At 59.0% G+C, this 26,531-nt stretch overlaps 1 protein-coding gene across 3 annotated transcripts in view; it reads left to right on the top strand.

Annotated features, from left to right (window-relative positions):
* The window catches only part of WWOX (WW domain containing oxidoreductase), a 641,404-nt gene that overhangs the window by 157,579 nt on the left and 457,294 nt on the right, over positions 1–26,531 (top strand). For all 3 annotated transcript variants that reach the window (XM_055145002.1, XM_055145003.1, XM_012931903.2), the window contains one exon: positions 21,017–21,105. In XM_055145002.1, the coding sequence (XP_055000977.1) occupies positions 21,017–21,105 (89 nt within the window). The remainder of the gene's footprint in view (positions 1–21,016; positions 21,106–26,531) is intronic.

Below are 26,531 nucleotides of genomic sequence, written 5' to 3'. Positions count from 1 at the left end.
TGGCTTCTGCTTCTGGTGACCTCCCACTCAGCAATCTTCCAGCCCCCCGAGCTGCGGCGTTTCTCAGTGGCCCGTTCCTTCTTCATGGCTGAGTTGTATTCCACACGTGGATTCCTTCTTCATGGCTGAGTTGTCTTCCACACGTGGATTCCTTCTTCATGGCTGAGTTGTATTCCACACACAGATTCATCCCCACTCATTTCCTGCTGATTGGCCTCTGTGTGAGCTATTGTGAAGGGACACACAGCAGCTGTGGGCGTGTCTTTGTGTGGGCGTGTGTCTTCAGTTCTCTCCAGACGGTACCGGGAGCGGGATGAGTACGTAGGACTGTATTTAGCATTTCAGTAGCCGGTTACCTTGGCTGGTTCACTTTATTATCTCTTGGTCGAGCCGAATTCTTTGTGCCATCCTCAGTAGCACTGGATACTGCCGGTCTTTTACATTTTCTACTTGGGGATGTGATGCCGGTGCGTTAACGACTTTGTTTTGTTCCTTGGCTCACTTTTGGGAAATCAGTGACAGAGGGTCCTGCACCTCAGAACGGGCTAATGTGCCTCTTCACATTTGTTCTCTCCTTCCTCCCTTCCGCTGGCCCTCCTCCTCCTCCTCCTCCTCCTCCTCCTCCTCCTCCTCCTCCTCCGGCTCTGGTTCCTGCTTGCACCATCCGGCTGCCCTGTTCTCCCCGCCCCCCTCCACCCCCGAACCCTGAACTGTCTGACCTTGTTTCCTTCCTGCCGCTCATCCTCAGTCCCTGTCTCCGGATCCGGGGCCCGACTCCGACCCATTCTTCCGGGTATCTGTCCCCGTTCTCTGCGCCCCAGGACATGCACCTATGTTGCTTTCTGGCCGGGCACACCCAGCAGGCGGTCAAGCCACCTGGGCCCCCAGCCGCTCCCACCTCACCCCTCCCGCGCCGCTCCTGCCTGCTCGCGTGTGCGATCTGTCCCGGGAGGGTGCCGGGGCCCTTTGTTCCCCCCAGGACCAGGCCAAAGCCAGCCGTGGGTAAATCTCCGCCGAGTGAAGAAATGCACTCCCGTTTCCCCAGATTACCTGAAGACGTGCCTGGCTTTTATCTTCCTTCAAAATTAATTGCATTGCTCTCTCATTAAAGGTCGAGAAAAATAATTCCCGCTGCAGCTGCCGAGACAACCGGCGATGCCTGATTATAATTTTGGAAATATGTCTAACCTCCGGCCCTCTTCCTTATCTCGACTGCAAGCTCCTCTGGGCGGAATTCAATTTCCTCTCTCGCCTAATGTCCCTTAAACGTTGTCCACGTCTCGAGAGCGGGTGCCCGGCAGCAGCGTGGATCATGGCCTCGTTCCGTTTAGCGGTGTGAAAGCCGGCCCGAAAGGGCCAGGGACAAGGCTCTCCTAGGTCCCCTCCGACTTTCAAAGAATATAAAACTCGGGGCTGGAGCAATAGCACAGCGGGGAGGGCGTTTGCCTTGGATGCGGCCGACCCAGGTTCAATTCCCAGCATCCCATATGGTCCCCTGAGCACCACCAGAGGTGATTCCTGAGTGCAGAGCCAGGAGCAACCCCTGTGCATCGCCGGGTGTGACCCAAAAAGCAAAAAAAAAAAAAAAGAATATAAAACTCTCCTAGAAACATGACGTTCCTCCCTGCCCTCCCCCCCGCCCCCTCCCCCAGGGCTCCCGGCGGGGCCAGCTCCGAGGAGGGAAAGAGCCGTTTGATGCAGCCAGTGCCCAGGTGGTCGCCCCCGAAGTGGAAGAAAGACGCCTTCGTCTGCGGGGGCTCCGATTCCTTGTCGTGGGGTGGCAAGGTTAGGACAGAGGGACACTCCGGGAAGCCGGGAGCCCCCGGTGAAGCTCGAGGGTCACCTCTGTGGTGGCACGAAGGCCAGCGAGGGGTGGTGGCGGGTGGGCCCTGCAGAGACGGCGCCTTAACCCCTGGGCTATCTTTCTAGCTCCCCAGCCCACTGTAGCACTGTATCACTGTCATCCCGTTGCTCATCGATTTGCTCGAGCGGGCACCAGTAATGTCTCCTTTGTGAGACTTGTTACTGCTTTTGGCATATCGAATACGCCACAGGGAGCTTGCCAGGCTCTGCCGTGCGGGCGGGTGAGGCCGGGCGTCCGGGAGGCAGGGCTGTTTCCAGACCGGTTCTGCGTCTGCCCCGCGTGTGGGCGCGGACTCCGGGGGCAGATGTGGGCCGTGCGTCGGAGGCGTGCGGGCACCAGCCCTGCGGGTAGGCGCAGGTCCTGGCGTTCTGGGAGCCAGACCGAGGGCTCGTGTCTGGTAGCGCCCTCCGCCCAGGAACAGGCAGGCAAGACGGAGTGGTGGCGGCTGGGGCCAGCTCCGGGGTGGGGGGTAGGGGAGGCTCGAAGCAGTGTGTGGGTGGGCCCACACTCCTTGGGGGGCTCCTTTCCTTGTCTCTGCCTGGCTTGTCGGGCCGACCCTCATTCTCGGGCTTCGGTTCCTTCTTCTTTTCTGACTTCCCCAGGCAGCCGTGGTCAGTCCTGCCCAGCCAGAACACGCTCAATCTGCCGCTTTCTAGCGGTCTCGATGCCCTGCGCCCCCCTGGCCGTCTGCAACCGTTAGGAACCCCCATGCCACGGGGCACCTGGACTCATGTGGACGCTCCAAATTATACACGCGGCCTTGACTCCCTTGCCACCACCCGAGCAGGCTGCAGGTCATGGGGCTTAGGCCTCTTCAAGGGAGGGGCGGACCCCCCCGTGCCCACCCCCACGCCCTGGGCACGGCTCCCTCCCTGCCTCCTCCCGGCTGGGCGGCGTGGGAGGTTGGGCCAAGGGTGGGCCAAGGGTGGGCCAGGACTGCAGGGAAGACAGATCTGCCTTAGCACGCCGGCCCATCCTACATTATTCTCTCCATTTTGGAGCGGGGAGGGCACACCCAGCAGTGCTCAGGGCTTACTCCTGGCCCTGCGCTCGGGGGTCACGCCTGGTGGGCTCAGGGGGCCGTACGGGATGCCAGGGGTAGAACCCGGGTCGGCCACGTGCAAGGCCAGCGCCCTTCCCTTTAAATGGTAACATTTGGCTCCGAATTTTATTTGATTCTTGAAGTTGTCTTTTAAATGTGTATCAGCTCATGGAAAAGCGTCTTGGGAGATAACGGGAATGTTGCTGATGTTTGTGATTTATTTGCGAGGTGGGGGGTGGAACACAGTGACATGGTCCAGGGGGTGAGAGGAGTACGTGAATGGGCACTAAGGGGTGCCCACTCTCTTGCAGAGGCCTTCCGGCCAGCCCGGCCAGCACCGAGCTTGCCCGCCCTCACGCCTGCCTCCGTCCTGCCCACGCTCCTGCCTCTTAGCCAGAAGGGCGCCAGGGCGCTGCGGCCGGGACTCGGGCAGTGCAGGGCGGGAGGGGCCTGGGTCTGCCCCGGGCAGAGATGGGCCGGAAACGCCCCAGCTGGGCCCGGAAGTTCCCGAGGTCTGACCCAACTCCCGGAACCCGCGCCGGGCGTCAGTGCCACGGTGTCGACCCTCCCTGGGCCTGTGGTCACCGCGCTGTCCTCCTGCCCGGGTCAGCTGGAAGGGCAGCAGGTGGGCACTGTGCAAAGCCCCGAGTGGGGCCGGAGCCATGGTCCAGCGCAGAGGGTCCATCCCCGAGCCCCTCACGGACCCCCGAGCATGGAGCCTAGAGTGCCACGGGGCGAAGGAAGGCAGCTGGAAGAAACCCAGCCTGGGGTCATCGGAGGTCTGAGAAGGGCAGCGGGCAGCTGGCCGAGACCGGGGCAGTTCGGGGGGATTAATAGTAACCAGACGGCAGGATCGGAGAGATGCCGCATGATGTGGGGCGTGAGGGCCCCGGACTGGGCCTCCACGACAGGGGTTCCCCCAAGCACCCCCGAGAACTCGTCCTTCCCCCGGAAGAATGGGCTGGCAGCTGGGGGCGGGGTGGGGGTGGGGGCTCGGGCGCGTGGCCGTGGCCTGCTCGGGGCCGTGTCACCCGTGCCGCCCGCCCGAAGGCGGCAGCTCCTCGGCGTCCCCCCAGCCCCCCGCCGGCCCCCACTCCCCCCCTGCCCTTGAGGCTGATCCGCCTTGCCAGGCCCCTCGTAAAACCCCTCGGCGGCAGCGGCTTCTGTTCCCTGCACTCCCCGAAGTGAACATCTGTCTAATTGTTCACCTCCATTGCCTTGCTGCTTCCCTCACGCTTCCTCTCTTTCCAGACAATAAACTTTATTTTCTTCATAAGAATTCAGTCTAGCAAGGGCATTAGGCAGCTTGTTTGCACCTTTTAGTTCCTGGAGCCCGGCCAGCAAGACTCTTCCCGCAGTTCCGATGGGTTCATCTGCGCTCGGCGAAGGCGAGGCGGCGCGGTGCGGGCTTCCTCGCCGCCCGCCCGGTCCCTTCTGTCGGCAAACATCTGTCCCCGCCCCCGGCCCCCACCCCCAGACGTAAGGAAGGGGACTCGCTCGGCTTTGGGGCGAGGCGTCCGGCCCAGTGCCCGCTCCCCGTGCCCCCCGACCTGGGCCCGGGGGTAGTTGGTAGGCGCTTTCACCGAGACCCCCGCCCTTGCCGGGCCGCCAAATGCCTCCGGCGCGGGAATGGGGCTTTTTATTTCATTAATGGCCATGAAGCCTCATCATCCACTCATTACTGCCGTTTAATTGTGATGCCGATTTTGATGATGTCTTGAAAAACTGTTTAAACCGGCAATTACCGCAGGAAAACATTCCCTTTTTTTTTTTCGAAGAGACCATTATTTCTCAGATGCTTAGAAGGACCTTCCAGCCACCTGCTCCTTGGCAGTTTCTTCCTCGGCCTTTGGCCTTTCTGTCCTGCCTGCGCGGTGCCTTCGACCAACGATTGTTTGCCGCGTTTTGGTTTTGTTTTGTTTTGTTTTTTGGTCTTTCTTCCCGCCTTGTGGTGCCGCCTTGGGCCGAGGGTTGATGTTTGGGGTTTATTTGTTTGACTCATGGTTACTTGGGGGCGGGGGACAAGGATCTGTGTTTTCGTAATGAAGTGACCCGTGATCCCTTTCTCGTCCTGTTCATTTTTAGCCCCCGTCCCCCCCACCAGTTATTTTGTGTTTTCCTGTCTAACTTGTCTGGATAATTTAGTTTTGCTTGGGGCCACACAGCGGGCAGAGCTTGGGGCTTACTCCTGGCTCTGTGCTCGGAGATCACTCCTGGTGGGGAATGAACCAAGCCGGCTGCGTACAAGGCAAGTGCCTTCCTCGGCTGCGTACGAGGCGAGTGCCTTCCCCGCTGGACTGTCCAGGCCCTGGTGTGTGCTTACAGACGGGTCAGCTTCACCAACGCCGCCTCTCCTTCCTGCACACCGGCAGCCAGTTCTTGCTTTTTTGTTTTCTTGGGTTTTTTTGTTTTTGCTTTTTGGGTCACACCTGGCGATGCTCAGGGGTCGCTCCTGGCTCTGCACTCAGGAATTAGTCCTGGCGGTGCTCAGGGGACCACATGGGATGCTGGAATCGAACCTGGGTGGGCCGTGTGCAAGGCAGATGCCCTACCCGCTGGGCTGTCGTCCGGCCCCAAGCCAGTTCTTGCTTTCACAAACACCATGTCCAGGGCCAGAGAGGACGGCGGGCAGGGCGCTTGCCTTGCCTTCCGCTGACCCCGGCATGCCATCGAATGCCCTGGGCATGCCCGGGAATCTTCTCTGAGCTCCGGGCCAGGAGTTAAGCTTGCGTGTAGCTGGGCGCGGCCCCAGATAAAATGTAGGACTCAGAGGACCTCGTTTTGCTGGCCGCACTGAGCAGTGAGGAACCCAGGCCGGCGGGTGCCGCAACACCGGAGAATGTTCCGGGCCCCAAACCGAGCCGATGTCACCGGGGTGTCCCAGAAGGAGCAGGCGCAGCCTCCCCGCCTTCTCCAGACGGAGCCCCAGCAACCGTGAGCTTCTACAAGCAAGGCTCCGGTACATGGGGACCGGGACTTTTTCTTTGAACTGCGTGGCCGCGTGACCTTTCCTGATACACAAAGCGAGCAATGGAACATAGACGATCTAGCATCTGCCCCTGGAAGGCAGGCCTGAATGGCGGTGGGAACATCCAGGCAAAATATTACACCCAAAACTGCAGAGAGTATCCGAACAATTGTCTGCCGTAGAGAAGGGTAAGGACTGAAATGGAAAAGGAGGGGACAGCGGGGATACTGGTGGTGGAAAGTTTGCACAGGTGGAGGACTGGGTGGTCGATCATAGTACTGCTGAAGATCAACCATGCGGCTTTGGGCAGAGATGCGTCTGTAATCTGTATTAGATTTCCGGCGCCGGACCAGCCCAGGTGGGAATGGGTTTCATGCCTCGCCCTGTTTCCCCTGATGGCTCGGCCACTGCTGCCATCTTCCAGAGGCCTAGGGACAACCAGGGAGGGGCCCGAAGTGAAGAGGAAGGCGGGGCCTCATGGGGGGCAGAGCCAGCCCCGCCCCCCGCCCCTACGATACCCCGAGTTGCCACCCACGAACGAGCCCTCTGGCTGCTGATTGAGCTGCTTATCGGCCATGATCCCAGAGATTCAGAAACAAAGCTCGGAACCCAGCGGCTTTGGGCAGAAATCCCTCCAGATTTCATTATTAAAGCTTCAGAATTCCCAAATCGTGTGGCCGCAATAACGGCCACGCATCATCACATGCAGTTCATAATCAGCAAAGAAAACAAGTTGCCTAATGTTGCCTCTTCGGCAGATCTGAGTGTTGGGGGGAAATCCCAAATAATAATGGTGAGTTTGGTGTCAAAATGTTGAATGTAATCAAAGTCGGGAGAGAGTAACGTGGAAATCGTCTGCCACAGAGGTAGGGGGAGGGGTGGGATGGGGGGGATACTGGGTTTTTTGGCGGTGGAAAATGCGCACTGGTGAGGGGTCGGGTGTTTCACCGTTGTATGACCGAGACTTAAACCGAACACTCTGTAACTGCTCTCACGGTGTTTCGATAAAAAGAAAAAAAAAAAGAAGATCTCGTTTGGGGTCCTGGGGTCCTGCGTGAAAGGGGACAGAGAAGGCTGCAGGGAACAAGCACATTCTCTCGTCCTCTCGTCGGCGGGACCCCAGCCCTGTGCCGACAGAGCAGCCTCTGGGCAGGAGAAACCGGGGCTGTCCGGGGGGCAGTCGCTGACCCCCACCCCCTCCCCGCCCCTCTGGGGGCTCCCGATTCTTGGCCTGCTGCTTCGTCTCTCCGGGTGGAGCTGTGCCGCTCTTGGCTTGCTCCCTCTGCCCAACGGCCTCACACAAAAATAGGGAGGGGGGGGGTAGATCGATAACACAGCGGGGTGGGCATTTGCCTTGCACGCAACCCCCCACCCCCGCGCCCGATGGCATCCCATAGGATCCCCCAAGCACCTGTCAGGAGTGATTCCTGAGTGCAGAGCCAGGCGGGACTACCCCTAAGCACCGCCAGGTGTGACCCTAAAAGGAAAAATCAGTCTCGGTGCTGCTGGAGGCCGTGTGCAACGGCCCCGCCACCCTAGAGAACGCGCAAGCTTGCTGGAAAGGGAAATAAATCAATAAATAAGGACTTCTGAGCCCAGTAGCCTCCGGGGACGCAGTGTGTGTCCTTCTGCCCCTTAAACATCAACATCCCTTTTTCTTTATTGCTGTAGTTTGGGGGTGTTGCTTGCTGGGGGCTTCGGGCTACACCCGAAGCTACTCGAACGGCAGCTGGGTCAACCACGTGCAAGGCAGACACCCTGCCCACTGTGCTACCTTCCCGGCCCCTAGGGGATTTTTCACTTCCCGCACTTTGGCCCTCCAGTACCCACCCGTGTTCTTGGATGGGCGGTTCCAGCGACGCTGCGGACCCCTTCAGAGCTGCCTGCTGCATCCCTCCGTTCCGAGCCCATGTGTTCGTCTCTCGAACCCGCACCCCATCCCTGCCAGGCCGAGTGAGGTTTCCTGTGCACCCGGGTCACTCTCCCGGCAAACCCGTCCGGTCAGACCCTCCCTCTCCTCACGGCGTGTGGGCGCCAGTTCCCCACCGCCTATGCCATCGAGTATTTGGCATTTTATCTGTGTTTCCTGCTGCTGAGGGGGGTGGGGTACGCCCGGGAGTCTGTCCCAAGGAGCTTCCCTGTTTGAAACAAAAGCAGACAAAACCCAGGAAAATTTAGATTTTTCACCTTAAAACAGACAGGCGAGACCCTTACAAAGCTCTCGGGCTAACGATGACCTGCGAGGAGGGGCGCTGAGTTCCTCGCTGGGTGCTGGCTCCGCCCGCACTGACACAGCTCTTCTTTGTCCCCCAGATTGGCCGGAGGTGAGCTGGGTGCTTAGACAGCATGAGGGGTGGGCGGCTAAATGGTTAGCGCTTCACAGAGGAAGGAAGCGACCTGATTTTTTGCCCCCTCCTCTCTTTTGCTTTTAAAAAAAAATCTCCTTGGAGCTGAAAGACGGACTTCAAATGAGACGGTGAGTTTCTCAGCATTTTGAAGCTAATGCTTTGGAACCAGCTTTTCCGAGTAGACTTGCATTACGTTTCTCATGAGCTGCGGAAGGGCCGCTGACAGTCTTTATAGCTCGAACCCTCACTGCTGGAACCAAACCCAAACCTCTTCAGATACAGAGCTGGACACGAAAGGCCCCGGTTGTATGCAGCTTGCGATTTGCTTTGAAAAGCATCGGAAACAGCGAAGATTATCCAGCCTCTGCTTCTCTCCCCTCCCGCCCCCCCCCACGCCCCTAGGGGAGGCTGTGAGACTGGCGCCCAGTGGTCAGGGGGGACTTCCTGGAAGAGGTGACTGGACACAGCTCGAGGTAGCGGACTTAATCCTGTGACTCGGATAGTGACCGTGTGCACTCAAGGGGACATGCACTTTGCAAACTTGTGTGGTTTCGGTGTCTAGTGTCAGTAATGAGCTTCCTTAACAGCTCGAAGAATTTGGAATCTTAGGGTCCAGTCAGCTTTTGTTTTGTTTTGTTTTGTTTTAGTTTTGGCTTTTGGGCCACACCTGGCTGTGGTCAGGGGTCACTCCTGGCCGTGCCCAGGGGACCACATGGGATACTGGGGATTGGGGTTCGAACCCGGGCCGGCCACGGGCAAGGCAGACGCCGTCCCGACTGTACTGGCGCTCGGCTCTAAGCAGGGAGTTGCTGTGGTTTCATATGAAATGGGCCTGGGGATCCCAGGAAGGGCAGGAGACTGCCCCCCTCCTTTGTCTCCCTCGGGGCCCACCTCCCCGATTTACTCACGCGCCATCCCACACCCTGTGGGGAAGTAGGGAAAGGGCCCCGGGAAGGAGTCCTGGCCAGGCCCGGGGGCCTCACTCACGGCTTGCAGCGGAGGGTGGGGGCTGGGGCAGGGGCCTGGGGGGCCGAGTGCCTGCGGCCAGGGGAGTGGACGCCAGACGTGTCCTGCACGCTGCCCGGGGCCGAGTGGCCGGTGGCTGGAAGGAATTCTCCCGAAGGCGCGCTCAGTAAGGAGCTCGTCCATTGGCCGCTGGCCCCAGCCAGCTGGCGCCCCCCTCCCCCGCCGCCCCCAGCCCTCCCGAGGGTGGACGCTCCTTCCCTGGCGGCCTGTGGATGTCGCTCTCTCTCCATGCGCCTCCCTGCCGGGGACCCGGAAGGCCCTTTTATTTCGGGTTTGGATATACTGATTACATTTCAGCTTCTGGGATATTTTCTTACTTGTCACAGCCATTAAATTTATTTTACTAGTTCCCCTACCCTCCCCATAGCCAGTAGAGGGGGAATTGGATATTGTCTATCAATCGGCCGGCCCGTGAGTGCGAGCTGAGGCTATATCTAATTACAAGGCATTGTTGTATCGGTTCTGATTTATTAACCATTTACGGTGCTTGAGAGCAGGTAGTGGTGTTTTTTTTTTTTTTAAGTAACTCTGCTCAGCTGGGATGGAACCTTCCAGAAGGACAAGGTCCCAGCATAGCACTGATCTTACCATGATTATTTTGTGACATATATACTCTTTTTTTTTTTTCTACCCCCTGCAACAAATAAATCTTTGGGATTCCTTAAAAAAAGAAAGAAAGAAAGAAAGAAAGAAAAGAAAAAAATTGGTGGTTACAGTATAATAAAAATAAACCGTTTGTCCTGACTGCAGCTGACATTTATCGGCCTGTTTGTGGGTGCTTCTCTCTCTCTCTAACACAGAACATAATTTGTCACTTTGTAAATACATTCCAGGCTAAGTCCCGGCGGCCTCTGTTAGCGTGTGAGGGATTAACGTGCTCCCCGATGGCTGTGATCCCGGGGACGGCAGAGGACGCGGCCAGGGCGCTTCTCCCTGCCTCCCGCCAGTCCAGGCCCTTTCTGTTTCCTCGTCCGCGTCCGGGCCCGGGGTAAGCCAGGAATTGCCCCTAAAAGTTGGCTGCTGCCACCTTGCGCCTCAGGACCTTCCCTGCTCATGGCAGGAGCCGAGGAGGACCCTGGGGTCACTGCACACGGGCTTGATTCTCCCTCCCGATGATTCAGGACCCCCCACTGCTCAGAGACCCGCACGTCTGTTTCCTCACTCATTGTGGGCGGGGTGGTCCCCCGGTGCTGCCGGGACCACCTCTGGGTGTCCCCGGGGCCATGAGGCAGGGGAGTGGGGGGCTGAGGGCGCCTCACCCTTTCTCGCTCCTGCTCTGGCATTGTCGTGTGGCGCTGTTGGCCTTGGGCATCGTCCAGGCGCGGGTGGCACCCCTGGCCCAGTGTCCGTTCTGCCGGCGAGAACGGGCTTCTCAGCAGGGTTTGCTCCCGAGCCCCGGCAGGGGTGAGGAGTGAAGGTACTTTCTGAGGCCCAGAGGTGCCTGATCTCTACCGGAATCACCTTCCTCGTCCTGCCCGGCCCGAGTCTGGCGGCCTCCGAAGGGTCACGCGTCGTCCCGTCTCTCTGCTCTGACGGGCTGGCGCTGGCGTGTCACTCGACTTACTCAGCAGCCGCCGTTTGGACGGGAACGAGATTTCCCTCTTGAAAGAAATGGCCCCACTGGTAGCACTGTAGCCCTGTCGTTCCGTTGTTCATTGATTTGCTCGAGCAGGCACCAGTAACGTCTCCATTGTGAGACTTGTTGTTACTGTGTTTGGCATATCAAATATGCCACGGGTAGCTTGCCAGGATCTGCCGTGTGGGCGGGATACTCTCAGTAGCTTGCCGGGCTCTCCAAGAGGGTCGGAGGAATCGGACCCGGGTCAGCCATGTGCAAGGCAGATGCCCTCCCCGCTGTGCTATCGCTCCAACCCCCTAGTAGCTTTTTATTTCACGGTTTCATTGTTTTATTTGCTGAGGATGGGGGCGTGCGACCCCTTCCTGTGCTCCTGACTCCCCTCCGCCCCCCCCCCCAGCTTTGGAGCCCACTTTGCCTCTCCCTCCTGCCCGGTAGAGAGGGGAGTGTGGCGTTCTCTTCCCATCACTGTTTCACCGCTGTTTTCGTTTCTCTGAGATGCGGCCCCGAGCACAGAGCAGATCTGTCATGCCCGCCTGCCCCGGGCTCTCGATGAGGTGTGAGGCTTGGGACTTGTTAGCATTCTGGAATCTTCAGCAGATTTTGGATACATTATTGAGGACGGTGAAGGAGGTCTTATTAGTAGTAGTATTTTTTTTTCTCTTTTTCACAACCTAAATGCCCGAGGACCGGCCGACTTGGAAAATGCCTCGAATCCCTCACTGCAATTTTTGTTTGGCAGGTTTTTCTCAATACCTAAAACAGCCCAAATCTGCTTCACAAGCTGCTGCGTTCACGCAGACACAAAGAGGGAGAGGACCGTGCAGCTCTGGTGCTTGGATTCCCACGAGCCCGTAGAGCTGTTTCGCAGGAATCAGTGTACCTCGCGCTCAGGTTGATTTGCCCGTCCCCGCTCTCACCCTGACCGCCACCGTCCGTGCTGGGCGCTGTCACCGGCTTCAGCAGCGACTGCGGTACAACCGCACGTGCTCCGAGTCTCACCTTTGTCCTCAGAACCTGCAGGTGATAGCTCTGAAGACAGACGGAAGCGCCCCAACTTCCTGGGCTCTGGCTCTAAAATAAGAGCGTTGATAGGGCCGGAGTGATGGGGCAGTGGGGAGGGCGTTTGCCTTGCGCGCAACTGACTCGGGTTCAGTTCCCGGCATGCCATAGGCCCCCTGTGCACCGCCAGGAGTAACCCCTGAGCATCCCCAGGTATGGCCCCCCAACAAAAAGAGAGTGAGGGCTGTCGAGGCCGTACTGGGGTGGGGTGGGGTCTGGCATGTGCCTCGCACGGTTCCCTTTCCGAGACCGCGGATGGTCCCTCAGCCCCACGAGGAGGCAAGGGGTCACTTGCAGGGTACAGAGCCCAGAGTAAGCCCTGAGCATCCTCGGGGTGAGTCACTTTGGACCAGGCCCCGTGAAGCTGAGGACCTACTCTGCGCTCCGAGATCACCTGGTGAACTCAGGGGATCATATGTGAGACTAGGGATCAGATCAAAGCTGTGTGCAAGGCATACTTTACTCTCTCTGCTTCCGCCCCCCACTGTCTCCTATCAATAAAGTTTTATTGGGACACAGTCATGCCTGTGCAGCAGGGTTGTCACTGGAAGCTCGTACTGCCCAGTGACAGCGACAGCTGGCAGTGTGTGTGGTTCGCAGGGCCTGGGACCTGGGGCTTTTCACTGTCTGTTTCTTCTCTCTCTCTCTCTCTCTCTCTCTCTCTCTCTCTCTCTCTCTCTCTCTCTTTCTCTTTCTCTCTCTCTCTCTCTTTCTCTCTCTCCTCTCTCTCTCCCTCTCTCTCTCTCTCTCTTTCTCTTTCTCTCTCTCTCTCTCTTTCTCTTTCTCTCTCTCTCCCTCTCTCTCTCTCTCTCTCTCTTTCTCTCTCTCTCTCTTATTTTTTATTTTTTAATGTTTGGGTCACACCCAGCGATGCTCGGGGGTTACTCCTGGCTCTGCACTCAGGAATTACTCCTGGTGGTGCCTGGGGGACCCTGTGGGATGCTAAGGATCGAACCCTGGTCGACTGGCTGCAGGGCAAATGCCCTAGCGCTGTGCTATGGCTCCGGCCCGGTGTTTTAGTGTCTGGGTCCTTCCTGCCTTATGATCTTCTCCCAATGTCGCAGTGCTGGGGTTAGAATCCAGGACTCTCTCCTGCAGGTTCAGTGCTCACCACAGAGCCCCGGGCCCAGCCCCAGGGCGAGCGCCGGTGGGCGTGTACGGCCTGTCTCTCCCCGTTCCCTTCCAGAGCTCGATCCCGCCCGGCCTGGCTGGGGGGCCCTGGGGAGGTGGGATGCGCTGCTCTCCTCACCCCAGCGGGGACTTTTCCACAGACAGAGCCCAAACCCGCGGGAAAGGCGCTGGGGGCCTGGGGAGGGCCGCAGTCCCGGGAGAGATGTTTCGGGGTGTGGGAGGGGACAGGGTTCATGCTTCCTCAGCTTCACCGGGTGCCAGAAATGCAGGCGCATGGGCCCCGCCCGTCAGACTCAGCAGGGCCAGGCCCGGCCAGGCCCGCGGCCTCTGAGTCCAGCCTGACGGAGGAGCAGGGAGTCACCTCCTCACAGGGGGGCCTCCCCGCCCCCCCGACCCCCGCGCTGCTCTGAGCCCCCCCACAGCCTCGAGCTCTGAGCCAGCGTTTCCGGCGTGTGTGGAGGCAGGTGTGAGATGGAGAAAGTGGCCTTACACCCCCCCCCCCCACACACACACACAGAGCCTCCTGGGGTGCACTGCAGGCCCGGCCGCTCCAGCCAGTGCTTCCTGCAGGGGCAAAAGCACCGACCGTGCCCTGGGCCCCCCTTAGCTGCGGGGGATGTTTGGGGTCACCTCCCTCCTCACCCCAGGGCCCGGACTCCATCCCCTACGGCAGGAACCTCCCACACAGCCCCCCCACCCTTGCCCTGCAGTCAGCGGCCCTGCCCTTGGCCACAGAGTTCGCTGTCCCCGCACCTGGCCTTTGGGGGTGTCCCTCGGCGCCTCCTCCTGTGCGGGATCCCCCATCTCCTCGGCTCTTCTTTGGTCCTCATCTCCTCCCACTGCCCCCGGCCGGCCGGCTGGCCCCCTGCCCCTCCCTCCCGCTCCCCCTCTGCTCTAGCTCAGCTCGGCTTTTCTGCAAGAACACGCGTGGACACGGCCCTCAGCTGCTCAGGTTAAGCCCCAGTCGTGGGCTGTGACGCCCCCCGGGACTGGGGATGGGTGGAGCGTCTCGGGCTTGTCTGAGCCCCAGCACCCCAACCCATGGCCCTGCCGAGCTCTTCCCGGTGTCTCCCTTGCACCCCTCCCCCTTCTCCCTCGCACCCATCACCCGGAGCAGCTCGCACCCCCCACCTTCTGGGGGGCTTCCCGAGCACTGCGGGTCGGGGTGCTGATGGGGTGGAGAACTGTGTGGCTGTGTCGTGGCATAATAATAAATATTATGAAGAGAAAGAGAAGCCTCGAACCCAGGGCCAGCCCCGAGTCACCCCGAGGCAGCCCGGAGCCACCGTCCCCGTCACTCCCCGGCCTGGGAAGTACAGACCCAGGCCCGGCGCAGTGGGAGGGGAGCCCGGCCTCTGAGAGACGCCGGTGCTCTCTGCCCTGCGGCCCCTTTTCTGTTTCAGCCACTAGGGTGGTGCTCATCACTCCTGGCTCAGTGCTCGGGAGACCGTGCGTTGCCGGGTATTCAGCCCAGCACCTCCCACCTACCTCTGAGCTGCGTCCCTGGCCCAGGGTGAGGGTGAGGATGACGACGTGTGTGGGGCTGGGGTCGGACCCAGGGCCTCGCACATGCCGCGTGCGTGCTTACCTCCCCGCCGAGACCCGCCCCTGTCCCCTTCTTTTTCCTGCCACACAGACCCCGTGGGAACCCCCACGCTGGAATCTGCCTTTCCCAGTGTGAGTTCAGGTGCACTTTGTTAGGGGTGACAGAACATCGTCTTGTGCCGATTCCTGTGTCTCGTTCTGTGGTTTCTTGCGGCCAAGCACTTTTCGTTGGTCACTGCTTTTAATTCGTTTTGAAAAAAAGCTTTGGCGGGGGGGGGGTTGTGAATTGTGCTCCAGTGTCTTTGTGTTTGGGGACAGTTTGTTTTGGGGGGGTCACAGCCGGCAGTGCTCAGGGCTGACCCTCGCTCTGCACTCCGGCATTTCCCAGGGGCCATGCGGGGTGCCGGGTGGAACCCAGGCCGGCTGCGGGGAGTAAGCATTGTTGTTGCAATAGACTCGGGCCACTTCTGGGCTGGTGTGGAGGAATCAAAGTCCCCCTCCTGGCGCCATGCACCCCAGTTAAGTGCGCTCAGCATGCTCTGTGCGTCCGGGGTCAGATTCGTCCTTGTGGTACTGGGCGACTGGGTTCTTAAGGGATTTAGTGACCACGTGTCTCTCTGTTAGATTTCAGTGACCCCGCCCACTCTAAGACACTCTTGCACCGCACGTGTCCCCAGCCATCCTCAGCTGTTGCTGGACGTGGCTGGGGGCTGGGAGTAGGGCTGGGGGCGGGTGCAGAGGGGAGAGGCCCTGGTGGAGCCCCCAGGGTGGCTGATCCCAAAGGGTCTGCTCCCAAGGGTCTTTCCAGCTTCTGAAGAATTTGCTGCCTGTGGAATTCACTCACACACACACACACACACACACACACACACACACACAGAGCCTAGGACATACATTTTCCTCCTGTTCCAGCCCGGCGTCCATCTCTGCCCAGCCGTCGCTGGGTCACCCCCAGTCCCTCGCCCGCCCCAGTGTTTGTTTCTGCTCTGAAGCCCCCTTTCAAAACCTGGGGCGGGGGGTTCTGATATTTCTTTTCTTTCATCAGCGACTTCCCCCAAGTTAGAGCTGGACAGCATCGTGAGGAAGGCGGCTGCCCAGGGACGCGGCGTCTAGCGCTGTTTCTGTGGGGAATATAATTAGACGGGAGATTAGCTGATGTCCACTGTCCTGCCTTTTAAGCGGCTCCTTTGATGTTTTCGGTACTTAACAGGAGATCGCGGGGCTGTTTATTAAGAGTCTTCAACTGTGTATGAAGCTAGAGCCGTCAAAAGTAATGGTGTCTGCGGAAGGGTTCTTTATCATATGAATTTACCTTGAGCCATCTATTATTTATTTCAGACTATTTTATATGCCATTATAATAAATATTATGACAGAGAAAGCTTTTACGCTTCAACTTATTGTACTACTCTTGCCCGCGATCCTTCAGGAAAATGTAACTACGCGTTACCTATAGTTAACGTAAATCATCACTTACATTAGAATGAAAAATTCACTATGGAAAAAAAAAAACAGACCTTTCTTCCATTGCGAGGCCTAAATGCACAATCATGTTGACGCGGAAAGTCCTGGACCACCCGCTGTCCCCGTTAAACTGTCCTCTGCAAAGTGAATCCATTGTGGAGAGGGAAATGGGACCATTTTTGACCATCTTCACTCTCTTGTTAGTTTCTGACAAGATAAGCATTCCTTTTTCTTTTCCTTTTCAGTCTTTATCCAGGGTGCAAAGTATTGCCAATTACTGTCTAAAGCGTTTTTAATAGTTTTGCTTTCAGTAACCTGTATCTCATACACCAGATTCGAGAACCACGCGTTTTCTTCTTGAATAGGCCTCACAATTGCACTGTAGCACTGTCATCTTGTTGTTCATGGATTTGCTCAAGCGGGCACCAGTAACGTCTCCATTGTGAGACTTGTTGTTAATGTTTTTGTCATATCGAATATGCCACGGGTAGCTTGCCAGGCTCTGCCGTGTGGGTGGGATACTCTTGGTAGCTTGCTGGGCTCTCTGAGAGGGACAGGGGAATCGAACCCGCGTTGACCACATGCAAGGTAAAAGCCCTACCCACTATGCTATTGCTCCAGTCTTGGGGCTGTTATCTTAAGAATTGATCTGGCCACACCCCACAGAAATTATTAAGTCAATGAGCAGCGTTACCCTGATTTTGGTGTCTGGGGTGAGTGGTTAAGGGGGGGTGAGTATAAGGATATGGGAGGGCAAGGCTGGGCGGGGTGGTTTCACTCTTGAGAGCAGGTTGGTGCTTGAGAAGGGCCTGCCCGGGCCTGACCCTCCGGGGAGTGTTGACTCGGTTCCTTACCCGGACATGCGGTCTCCTCTAGGGCACAGCGCGTTGCTTGAATCCTGGGACTACATAGACGGGCACAAATGCGTGGGGTGACTCAGGAGCCTTGAATGCCCCCCTTTTTCTCTGGGGGACCCTCTCAGAAAGGTGCCCGTCAAGCCGGCCTTTGGACTGGACACCCCCGCCCTTCTCCAGCCCCCTCCCCGCTCACACTGGCTTGCAGTGCTGGCGTGGGGTGTTGGACCGAGAGGTTTCCGTCAGTCAGCGTCAGCTCCCGGTGCTCTGCCTGGCGAGGACAGTGTCACCCGCCGCCCCCGCGGACGCCCTTCCGCAGTCCTGCAGAGATGCGCCTCGGGAGCCCCGCTGTGCCGGTATCGATGAATTATTAATCCAGCGGCATTAGGTGTGTGTCGTCGTTAGGTGAATAATGCCGTGTCAATACCACGCGCCGAGCCACTGTCTCTTGCCGCCGTAAATGTGACAAGTCCCATTTAAGGTCCCCGAACATACAGGCGGGCCGAGAGCAGGGGAGTGGAAGGGTGAGCGACGTCTGCGTAATGCAATTAAGGCCCATTGGATTAGAATTTGCAGGATGCCATTAGCAATAAGGCCTGAGTGTAGATTATTGCCTGGGCCACATTTTCTCTCCGAGCCATCAGCTGCTCCTGTAAATCCTAAATGTGCAAAATAAATATGATATAAAATAGACACAGATAAGGATCTATGGAGCCGCGTTTCTTTCCTGCTGCTTCTCGTTCTCCCGGGGGGGCCTGAGGCGAGGGATTTGCCACAGGGGGGCACTGCGGAGCCTCCACGGCTCATGGGGAAACTGACTTCTCTGTCTTCATAGTCTTTCAGCCTCTGTTTTCTAATCTGTAGAATGGGGGAAATGATGTACGCCTCAAAATGGTGTTTTTTTTTTTTTTAATAAAAATAAATGTCAGGGCTGGAGAGATAGCACAGTGGATAAAGCACGCATGTTTGATCCCTGGCACTGCATATGATTCCCTAGGTCCCAGCGGGAGTGATGCCTGACCTCAGAACCAGGAGGAAGCCCTGAGCATAGCCGGGTGTGGCCCCAAACCAAGAACAATGAAAAAAAATGTCATGCATAGCATAGGATACTCAGGGAATTTTGTAACAAACATTTGTGCCCTTTGCTGTCACTAGGTATGTGAGTTTTCATTTAAAGGAAAAGTCCCAAAAGAACTTTAATGGAAGAGAGGGGTAGGCTGGGTTCCAGTGAGCCTCATCCTTCAGCACGTTCAGGTGACAGAACACTAGATCCTGTTCTCCATGAGTGCAAATCCTCCAGCTTCAGCGACAGATCAGTCCCCTACCGCGGAGCGAGACTTTCCTTGGATTGTGTTGGAAACCAGACTCCTTGGCCAGCCTCACACACCCGGTTTCCTCCTCACACATCTGGTTTCCTCCTCACACATCTGGTTTCCTCACACTTCTGGGTTTCCTCCTCACACATCTGGTTTCTTCCTCACAATCTGGTTTCCTCACACTTCTGGGTTTCCTCCTCACATCTCCGGTTTCCTCACACATCTGGGTTTCCTCCTCACACATCTGGGTTTTCTCCTCACACCTCTGGTTTCCTCACACATCTGGGTTTTCTCCTCACACATCTGGGTTTCCTCCTCACACATCTGGGTTTCCTCCTCACACATCCGGTTTCCTCCTCACACATCTGGTTTCCTCACACTTCTGGGTTTCCTCCTCACACCTCTGGTTTCCTCACACATCTGGGCTTTCTCCTCACACCTCTGGGTTTCCTCCTCACACCTCTGGTTTCCTCACACATCTGGGTTATCTCCTCACACATCTGGATTTTCTCCTCACACATCTGGGTTTCCTCCTCACACATCTGGGTTTCCTCCTCACACATCCGATTTCCTCACACATCTGGATTTCCTCCTCACACATCCGGTCTCCTCCTCATGCATCCGGTTTTCCTCCTTGTACATCTGGGAGACAGCAGACAAGTCTGCGCCGGACACGGTTGCTTGTGACTGTTCTTCATTACCTGTTTGTTTCTCTTTCTGGGCTCCTCCATGGCGCCTTCTGGAAGCTTGAGCCACCCTTGGGACTGAGTGTCACCATATCACGTGTGCAGAAAAGCCTGTTGTCTCCGCTGGGTGGGACCTTTGAGCTCCCACCAGCAACCCGCCGTGTTCTCTTCCCCCTCTGTAGAGGCTGGGCTGTGATAGGAGGTGGGGGGCACTGTCTGCTTGGCCCTTTGGGTCACCACGTTGCGCAGGACCCCGGCCGGGGGCGGGCAGGAGGCGAGAGGCTGAGGGTATGGGGCCAAGGGGTGCCCCTCTGAGCTAGTGGACGGAGGGTCCTGCCCAGGAAGGGCTCTGGGCCCCGTCTCACTGGCCACACTCTGGGAGAGTGTGAAGCTGTCTTCCTCTCTCTCTCTCTCCCTCTCTCTCTCCCTCTCTCTCTCTCCTTCTCTCTCCCCCCTCCTCTCCCTCTTTCTCTCTCTCCCCCCTCTCCCTACTCACTGTTTTCTTGGTGGCCATGGAGTGACGGTTCTGTGTCTCATGTGGCCCCTTCAGCCCAGAGGTCACCCCCAGAGACGTCCCCATCAGTGACATGAGCCCACACGGCACTCCTGGTCTCAGCACTTGGGTGGCGGCCTCGCCCCTGGCTGGCTCAGTCGTGTCCTGGCTCTGCACCCGTCAGGCGTCACCGCTGGGGGCAGCGGCCCTGGGTGTCCGGGTGCCGCCTGGCTGCTCCCTAGAGTCACTGGGTGCAGTGACGTGAGGTGCAGGGGCCACACCACAGGTATGCTCCGGCCCCGGTCCCCGCTCCCCGGGCAGGGACGGCCTCGCGCCTCTGCCCAGCAGCCGCTGTCACCCCCGCACCACGCCTTCCCTGGGCGAGCTCTCGGCCGCCTTCCTGCTCAGGGTGTGGCGCAGGACCGCGGGACAGCAGGACAGCAGGACAGCAGGACTGCGGGACGGCCGTTTTTGGACGAGGCTGAGCCTGTCGGTCGGAAGGGCAGCCTTCTGCTCCTGAATATGCATGCGTGTGCATGCAGACACGCTTACACACACGCTCACATGCTCTTACACACGCGCACATACCACATACACGCACGCACGCACACGCACTTCATGCAGAAGCTGCCTTTTCCTTTCTCCGCGTTTCCTGGGCTGAGGGACGAACAGAGGCCAGAACCCGACCCCAGTCTCACGCTCGGACTTCAGTCGGCATCGTGGGAGCCTGGTGGCCCTCCCCTGGCCGCGGTGTCGCTGGACTCCCGGGTGCCTGCGCTGCCCTCCCTGCAGCCCCCTGCAGCCCGCTCCCCCCCACCTGCTCTCTCCCCCCTCCGCAGCCCCTGCGGCTCTGGGCTGTGTCTCAGGCAGAGGGAGCCGCAGCGGCCCAGGCCTGAGTGGGCCCCCTAGGCCGGAGAGGCGCCCGGGTGGCCGTGTGACCCTTGCAATACGTGTCTCGGCATGGGGGGGGTCGCCATCCTGACGCCTTCTTCCTGTTTCCTGCGGTAAATCTGCGTGTCCGTTGCACCTCTGCGTAGTCTTCGTGCCTCGTGGGGTTTCCTCGGGCTCTTTCCGGACCCGTGCATGCTTCCGGAAGGTTCTGAGTGGCCTGAGCATCAGGCCGGCAGGTGTGGCTTCCGCCCCCCCACCCCCACCGCAGGGCCACGCGTCCCCTTCCGCCCCACCCCGCGGGCAGCCTGGCCTCATCCCTGGGTGCGGGGATGCCCTTTCTCCAGCCCAGGGGCCCCTCTTCCCGGGGGCCTGCCCACGCGGGGCCCCCCTTCCTCCCGGGATCCGCGCGCTCCTGCCTCTGCCATGCTCGCGCGGGCCCGGGGCTCTCGGTACACGCCCGCCCGGGCTGCTGCTCGGCCTCCCGCCCCCGCCCCCACCTGCCCCCAGCTCGGCCGGTCAGCAGCCGGCGCCTGCGTCCTCCAGGCTCAGATCTGGGGCCCAGGACACGGGGGCCGGCCCAGCAGACCCCCACGGCAAGGAGGCCCTCGGAGGGGAGCGGCCCCCCGCAGCCCCCGCTGCCCCGCGTGTTCGTGATTCATGTCTCCGAGGGCGCCTGATGTCAAGCAGGGGATTCCAGCGTGTTCCGCCACGCGCCCGGCGGCGTCACTCACCGCCCCCCCTCTCTCCGCAGCACAAGGCCAAGGTGGACGCCATGACCCTGGACCTCGCCCAGCTCTGCAGCGTGCGGCGCTTCGCCGAGGAGTTCAAGGCCAAGCACGTGTGAGTGTGTGTGTCGGGGGGAGGGGGGGCTCCTGGGGCCGGCCCACAGCGCGCCCAGCCCGCCCCTGCCACAGCGCTCGAGCTCAGACCGTCTGCACAGGCCCTCGCACCCGGGCTCTGTCAGTGCACCCGGCCCAGAGTGGCGGGGCTGAGCCCCAGGGAGAAACTCCGGTTTCACCATGATGTGATGGGGGATGCGGCTCCAGGGACTCTAGACGCATCCTGCCCTGTCCGCTGCCTCCCCTCCTCCCCCTCCTCCTCCCCTTCATCCTCCTCTTCCTCCTCTTCCTTCTCCTCCCCCTCCTCCCCCTCCTCCTCTCCTTCATCCTTCTCTTCTTCCTCTTCCTCCTCCTCTTCCTCCTCCTCCCCCTCCTCCTCCCCTTCATCCTCCTCTTCCTCCTCTTCCTTCTCCTCCCCCTCTCCCCCTCCTTCCCCTCCTCCTCTCCTTCATCCTTCTCTTCCTCCTCTTCCTCCTCCTCTTCCTCCTCCTCCCCCTCCTCCTCCTCCTCCCCTTCGTCCTCCTCTTCTTCCTCTTCCTCCTCCCCTTCTCCTCTTCCTCTTCCTTTACTTCTCTTCCTCGTCTTCCCCCTCTTCCTCTTCCCCCTCCTCCTCTTCCTCTTCCTACTTCCCTTCCTCGTCTCTTCCTCTTCCCCCTCCTCCTCTTCCTCCTCCTCCTCCTCCTCTTCCTCCTCCTCCTCCATCTCCCCTCCTTCTTCATCTTCCCCTCCTCCCCTCCTCTTCCCCCTCCTCCTCCTCTTCCCCCCTTCCCTCCCCTCCTGCCGCTCACCTGGAGGCTCACCCCTCGTGTCTCTGGCCGCCCCATGCGCAGCCCCCCTTTGGCGCGGGGAGTGTGGCCACCAGCCCCGGGCGGGCTGCAGAGCCTCCGGGCTCCTGTCCAGGCCGCGCTCGGGTTTCCCTGTGTTTATTTTCGCGCTCTGCCTCCTAGGGAGGGCCAGTGGCTGGTTTCTCATTTAACACGGAGGTTTCGTGTTCGTGGGATGATACTCGACTTTCCCCCTCCCCTGTGTCCCCCACTCTGCCGAGGAGGGTGGGGCGAGTGGGGCAGGCGCAGCAGCCGAGGACAGGTGGGCTCGGGGTCCCGAGGGGAGAATGCGAGAGTCACGCACTGGGCACAGATCTGTGTGGGGCTCGCGGCCCTGCGGGCAAGGGGCGCCCGGGGGCGTGTGAAACCCAGCGCCCAGAAGGGCCCTGCCTGGCCGTGGGGCGCCGGGGTGTCCAGCCCTCCGTCCGTGCTGCAGGGTGTGGCCCTTCAGCGGGACCAAGGGCCCACGTGGGCCCGGCCCTGGGCTGGCGCGGCAGCGGCCCCGGCCTGAGCTCCCGGAGACACCAGCGGGCCCAGCCTCCGCTCCGAAGGTGGATTCCCACCTCTGTCCTCGCGTCTCTTCACGGCCCGGGCTTGTTCACGTCACGCTTTGCCTGGGCGTCGGCTGCAGCCCCCGACCCCCAACCCAGCTGCTGGTGCCCCCGAGCCCGGCCCAGCCCCGCCTGCCACCCTCGCCACTCGCGCCCAGGGCCCTGGTGTCTGCTGAGACCCGGCTCCAGCCGTCCCGTGAGACCCGGCTGGTGTCCCGCCTCCCCGGACACTCAGGGCGGGGCAGGCCTGGGCCAGCAGCCGCTTCTGACCCGGAGGAGCCCTCGCCAGCTGCCCGTGACCGGCGCGCCCCGGTTAACGCGACCGTTAACGTCCAACCATGAAGCCTCGAGCCTTCAGCGCCCCCCGGTGCCCGAGGGTCCCACGTCTGGCTGGCCCCGGCCCCGCCCCGAGCACCAGGCCCCTCTCTGGGAGGGCTGCTCCCCGCCCACCCCGCCCTGGACTCCCGCAGCTGTGGATGCTTCTCCCTCCAGCAGCCCCCCCCCCCCGCCTCCCGAGAGCCCCGACTCCGCCAGCCCCGGGGAGCTGCAGGGGCCGAGGCCGGGCAGTCTCTCCCCGAGGGGCCACGGCGGCCCTCCCGGGGGGCCTGGCCGGGGTGGCCGTCACCGCCCGTCGTTCCCCGCTGGTGTCTCCTCGTGTGTGAGACACGACAGGCGCCAGGCCGGCTGCCAGCGCGGAGCCCGTCTCCCCCTCGGAGCAGCCCGCACAGTCCCGGGCGCGGGGGAGCCCGCGAGGACGCCCTGAGCATGAGCAGGTGGCTGACGCCGCTCTGGCCTGCAGGCCTCCCGCACCCTGGCTGGTGTGTATGTGGTTTGTGTGGTGTGTACGGTGTCTGTGGTGTCCAGGGTGTGTGCATGGTATGTGTGTTGCTTGTGGTAAGTGTGGTATGTATTTTGTGGACTGTGTGGCATGTGTATTGATGCTGTGAGCACGTGGTGTGCACCATGGTTCCAATGTGTGGGGGTATGTCATATATGCGTATGTGTGGGGTGTGTGGTGCATGTTGTGTGTGTAGTATGAGTTATGTGTGTGGTGTCTATGCTGTGGATGGTGCCTTGTGTGTGGATGGTGTGTGTAATGTGTTGCGTGTATGTTTGTTGTGTGTATGGTACGTGCAGTGAATGCATGGTGTGTGTGTCACGTGGGCACTGTGGGTGGTAAGTGTGATGTGTGTTGTATGTATGTCGTGTGGTATGTGTATGTCATGTGTGTGGTGTGTGTATGGAATGTGCATGGTGAGTGTACTGTGCGTGGTATGTGTGTGCTGTGGGTAGTATTGTGATGTATGTTGTATGTTTATTGTATGTGTCATATGTGTGTGGCATGTGTATTGTGTGTTTACTGTGTGTGGTGCGTTTGTCTGTGGGTTGTGTGTGCTATGGTGTGTGTGTGTGTGTTTTGCATGGCCCCAGAGTGCAGATACACGGTCACTGGGAGTGGGAGAGGAGGCCCCTTCGGGTGACTCTTCTCTGAGAAAGATGTAGGGGACCCGGGTGGTGCATGAGCATGTACTAATCACACGCTCATGCGTGCACACACATGTGCACGCACACACACATACACACATGCACACACGTGTAGCATGCAGACACAGAGACACACACACACCAGGGTTCTCTGTTGTGGCTGGTGACCTCACTTCCCCAGCACAGCAACAGGGAGATGCAGATTTTGAACCCGTCTGAGTCCAAAAGTCCCAGAGGCCGAGACTCGGACCTCAGTCCCGTTTCTGAGCGTCGGCATTGGTGCGGCTGTCCGAGTGCCCCAGTGCTCAGAGCCGGGAACTTTGCTTCTCTCCCTCTCTCTCTCGGCTTACATTAGAATTTGAGTAAAAGCAAATTATTTTATTTTAAATTTGAAGCTTAATTCATCAAATTGTTTGTGCTTTGGGTGCTCTGAGGAACGCCTGGGGTTTCGGTTGCTGTCCTCACGGGTCTGTAGAACAACTGGGGGGTAACTGGGGGGACATTTATCTAGGTGTCTTTGTGTCATCAGTATTTCGTGACATTCAAGTCTGTATTTTAAATTTAATTTCTTTATCGAATCATCATGGACCACAATGTCCCAAAGCTGTTCATGACTGGGTGCCCGTCACAAGTGTCCCAGCCTGTCCCTTCACCAGTGCCCGCCTCTCTGCACCAGTGTCCCCAGTCGCCCTCTTCCCCACCTACCCCTGTAGAGTCACTTAGGGTTTGTTCTTCCGGGTTTTTCTACACGTGGCAGTGCTCAGGAGTCGCCCCTGGAGGACTCGAGATTCCGGGGACCGACCCCAGGTCAGTGCCTTCTCCTCTGTCCTGTCTCTGGCCCCGTGGCGGGCAGCTGTTCCTCCTCGTCTGTCCCCTGTAGGCCCTGTGGTTTACAGGGTCACTACTGACAGGCTCAGTGCGCTTTAAGCTCCAGGTTTTCCTTTCATTTTTTTCCCCCGCTTGGTGCAGGGGAAGGGAGTGTGTGTGTGTGTGTGTGTGTGTGTGTGTGTGTGTGTGTGTGTGTGTGTGTGTGTGTGTGTGTTGGGGGGGCACAGAGGAACACAGTGAGTGGTTAGTGGGCGTCCTCCGAGGCGCGTTGTTGGACGCCTTCACCTCGAGCCACCCTTGAGCCTGTTCTTTCCCTCCGAGTTTCCTGTGCAAAGTCCCCGACTTGGGCAGCCCGAGCGGAGAAGTTCCTGCTGACCATTCGGCCAGCGCGCATGTCGCCAGCGGTGCTGGGGAGGGTGGCCACCGAGCCGAGGGCACGACCTCCTGACCTGCAGAGCCCGTTTCCCCTCCTGCCTGCTCCCCGTGGCCCCGCTCCCCTCCGGCTTCTGGGTGGCCAGCCCAGCACACCCGAGCCGCTTCCAGACACTGGGCCCCGCCTCCCGGGGGTGCTGGCGGGCCAGTGCTGCCTCGGGTGGAATTATTTTGGGCCGTTACTGGAAAGTTCCAAGCCAGAGCCTGTGGTGAGTCCCAACCAAACCGAGTCTTGCAGGGTATTGGTTTCAACTGATGTCCTGGAGCGCCGCCAGAGCCCGCACCGCGGCTGGCAGGGACTCGGGGGGAGCCGGGCCCTGCAGTGGGGGCCGGGGGTGGGGGGGCGGGCGTTCAGGCCGGCAGGGGGCTTTTCTGCCCGGGGCTTTGAGATAAGTCGGCTGTCCGTGGGGTCTGTGCCCATTTTCAATCCCTGATGGAATAGTTCACATCTGAACAGTGCTTCGAATGGCTTAAGATATGTGTGTACGTGTGTGTGCATGCATGTGTGTATATGCATGTACATGTGTGCATGCATGTGTGTATATGTATGTACATGTGTGTGCGCATGTGCTTGTGAATGTGTGCATGTGTGTATACATGTGTGCGTATGTGTGCACATGTGTGTGCATATGTGTGGGTGCGTGCGCGTGTTTTCACATGTGTGTGCACACGTGTGCTTGCATATGTGTGCATGTGTGTGCATGCATGTGTGTGCGTGTTTGCACATGTGCACGTGTGTGCACGTGTGTGTACTTTTTATGTTCTCTCTCTTTTCCTAAAGTGCCTTAAGGTTTGAGTTCCACAAGCCGCTGACATGAGAAGTCCGTCTTTTCAATCCTGCTGCTTAAAAATTGACAGTGGTTGACGGTGGTTGACTGTAGTGGAACCTCACTGCTGTGTCCAGTTCCCTGACGGTCAACTCCCGTGGGGCTGATCAGAGTTTCAGTTGTCCTGCAAAGCCAGTAGTTCTCTGTTTTGATCATAGATTTCCATTTTCTTCTCAGCTTTCTGTGTGAAGCACAAGGAAACCAGGCGTGTCTCATTTAGAAAGTAGCTTATAACAGTGCTGTTCTTTCTTTAAAAAAAAAAAAACAGCAACTATATATATATATATATATATTTCTTTTTAAACACTGGAAGAGGGAATGCAATCTTTGAGTTATTTATTTTCACCATTTATTAACTCCCTCCCTTAAATCAGCGCATGCCAGATGCGATGGTCCTGCCAGACGCGGCTGTGCCCGGCCCTCCTGCCACAGTGGGTGGGCTGTCACTCATAAATCCCAAATTTTGAGGGGAAAATTGCC

Source organism: Sorex araneus, chromosome 8 (genome assembly GCF_027595985.1).
Source record: "Sorex araneus isolate mSorAra2 chromosome 8, mSorAra2.pri, whole genome shotgun sequence".
NCBI classification, from domain to species: Eukaryota; Metazoa; Chordata; class Mammalia; order Eulipotyphla; family Soricidae; genus Sorex; species Sorex araneus.
Note: the sequence above shows the minus strand (reverse complement) of the source record. Positions and strands in the feature narration are given on the sequence as shown.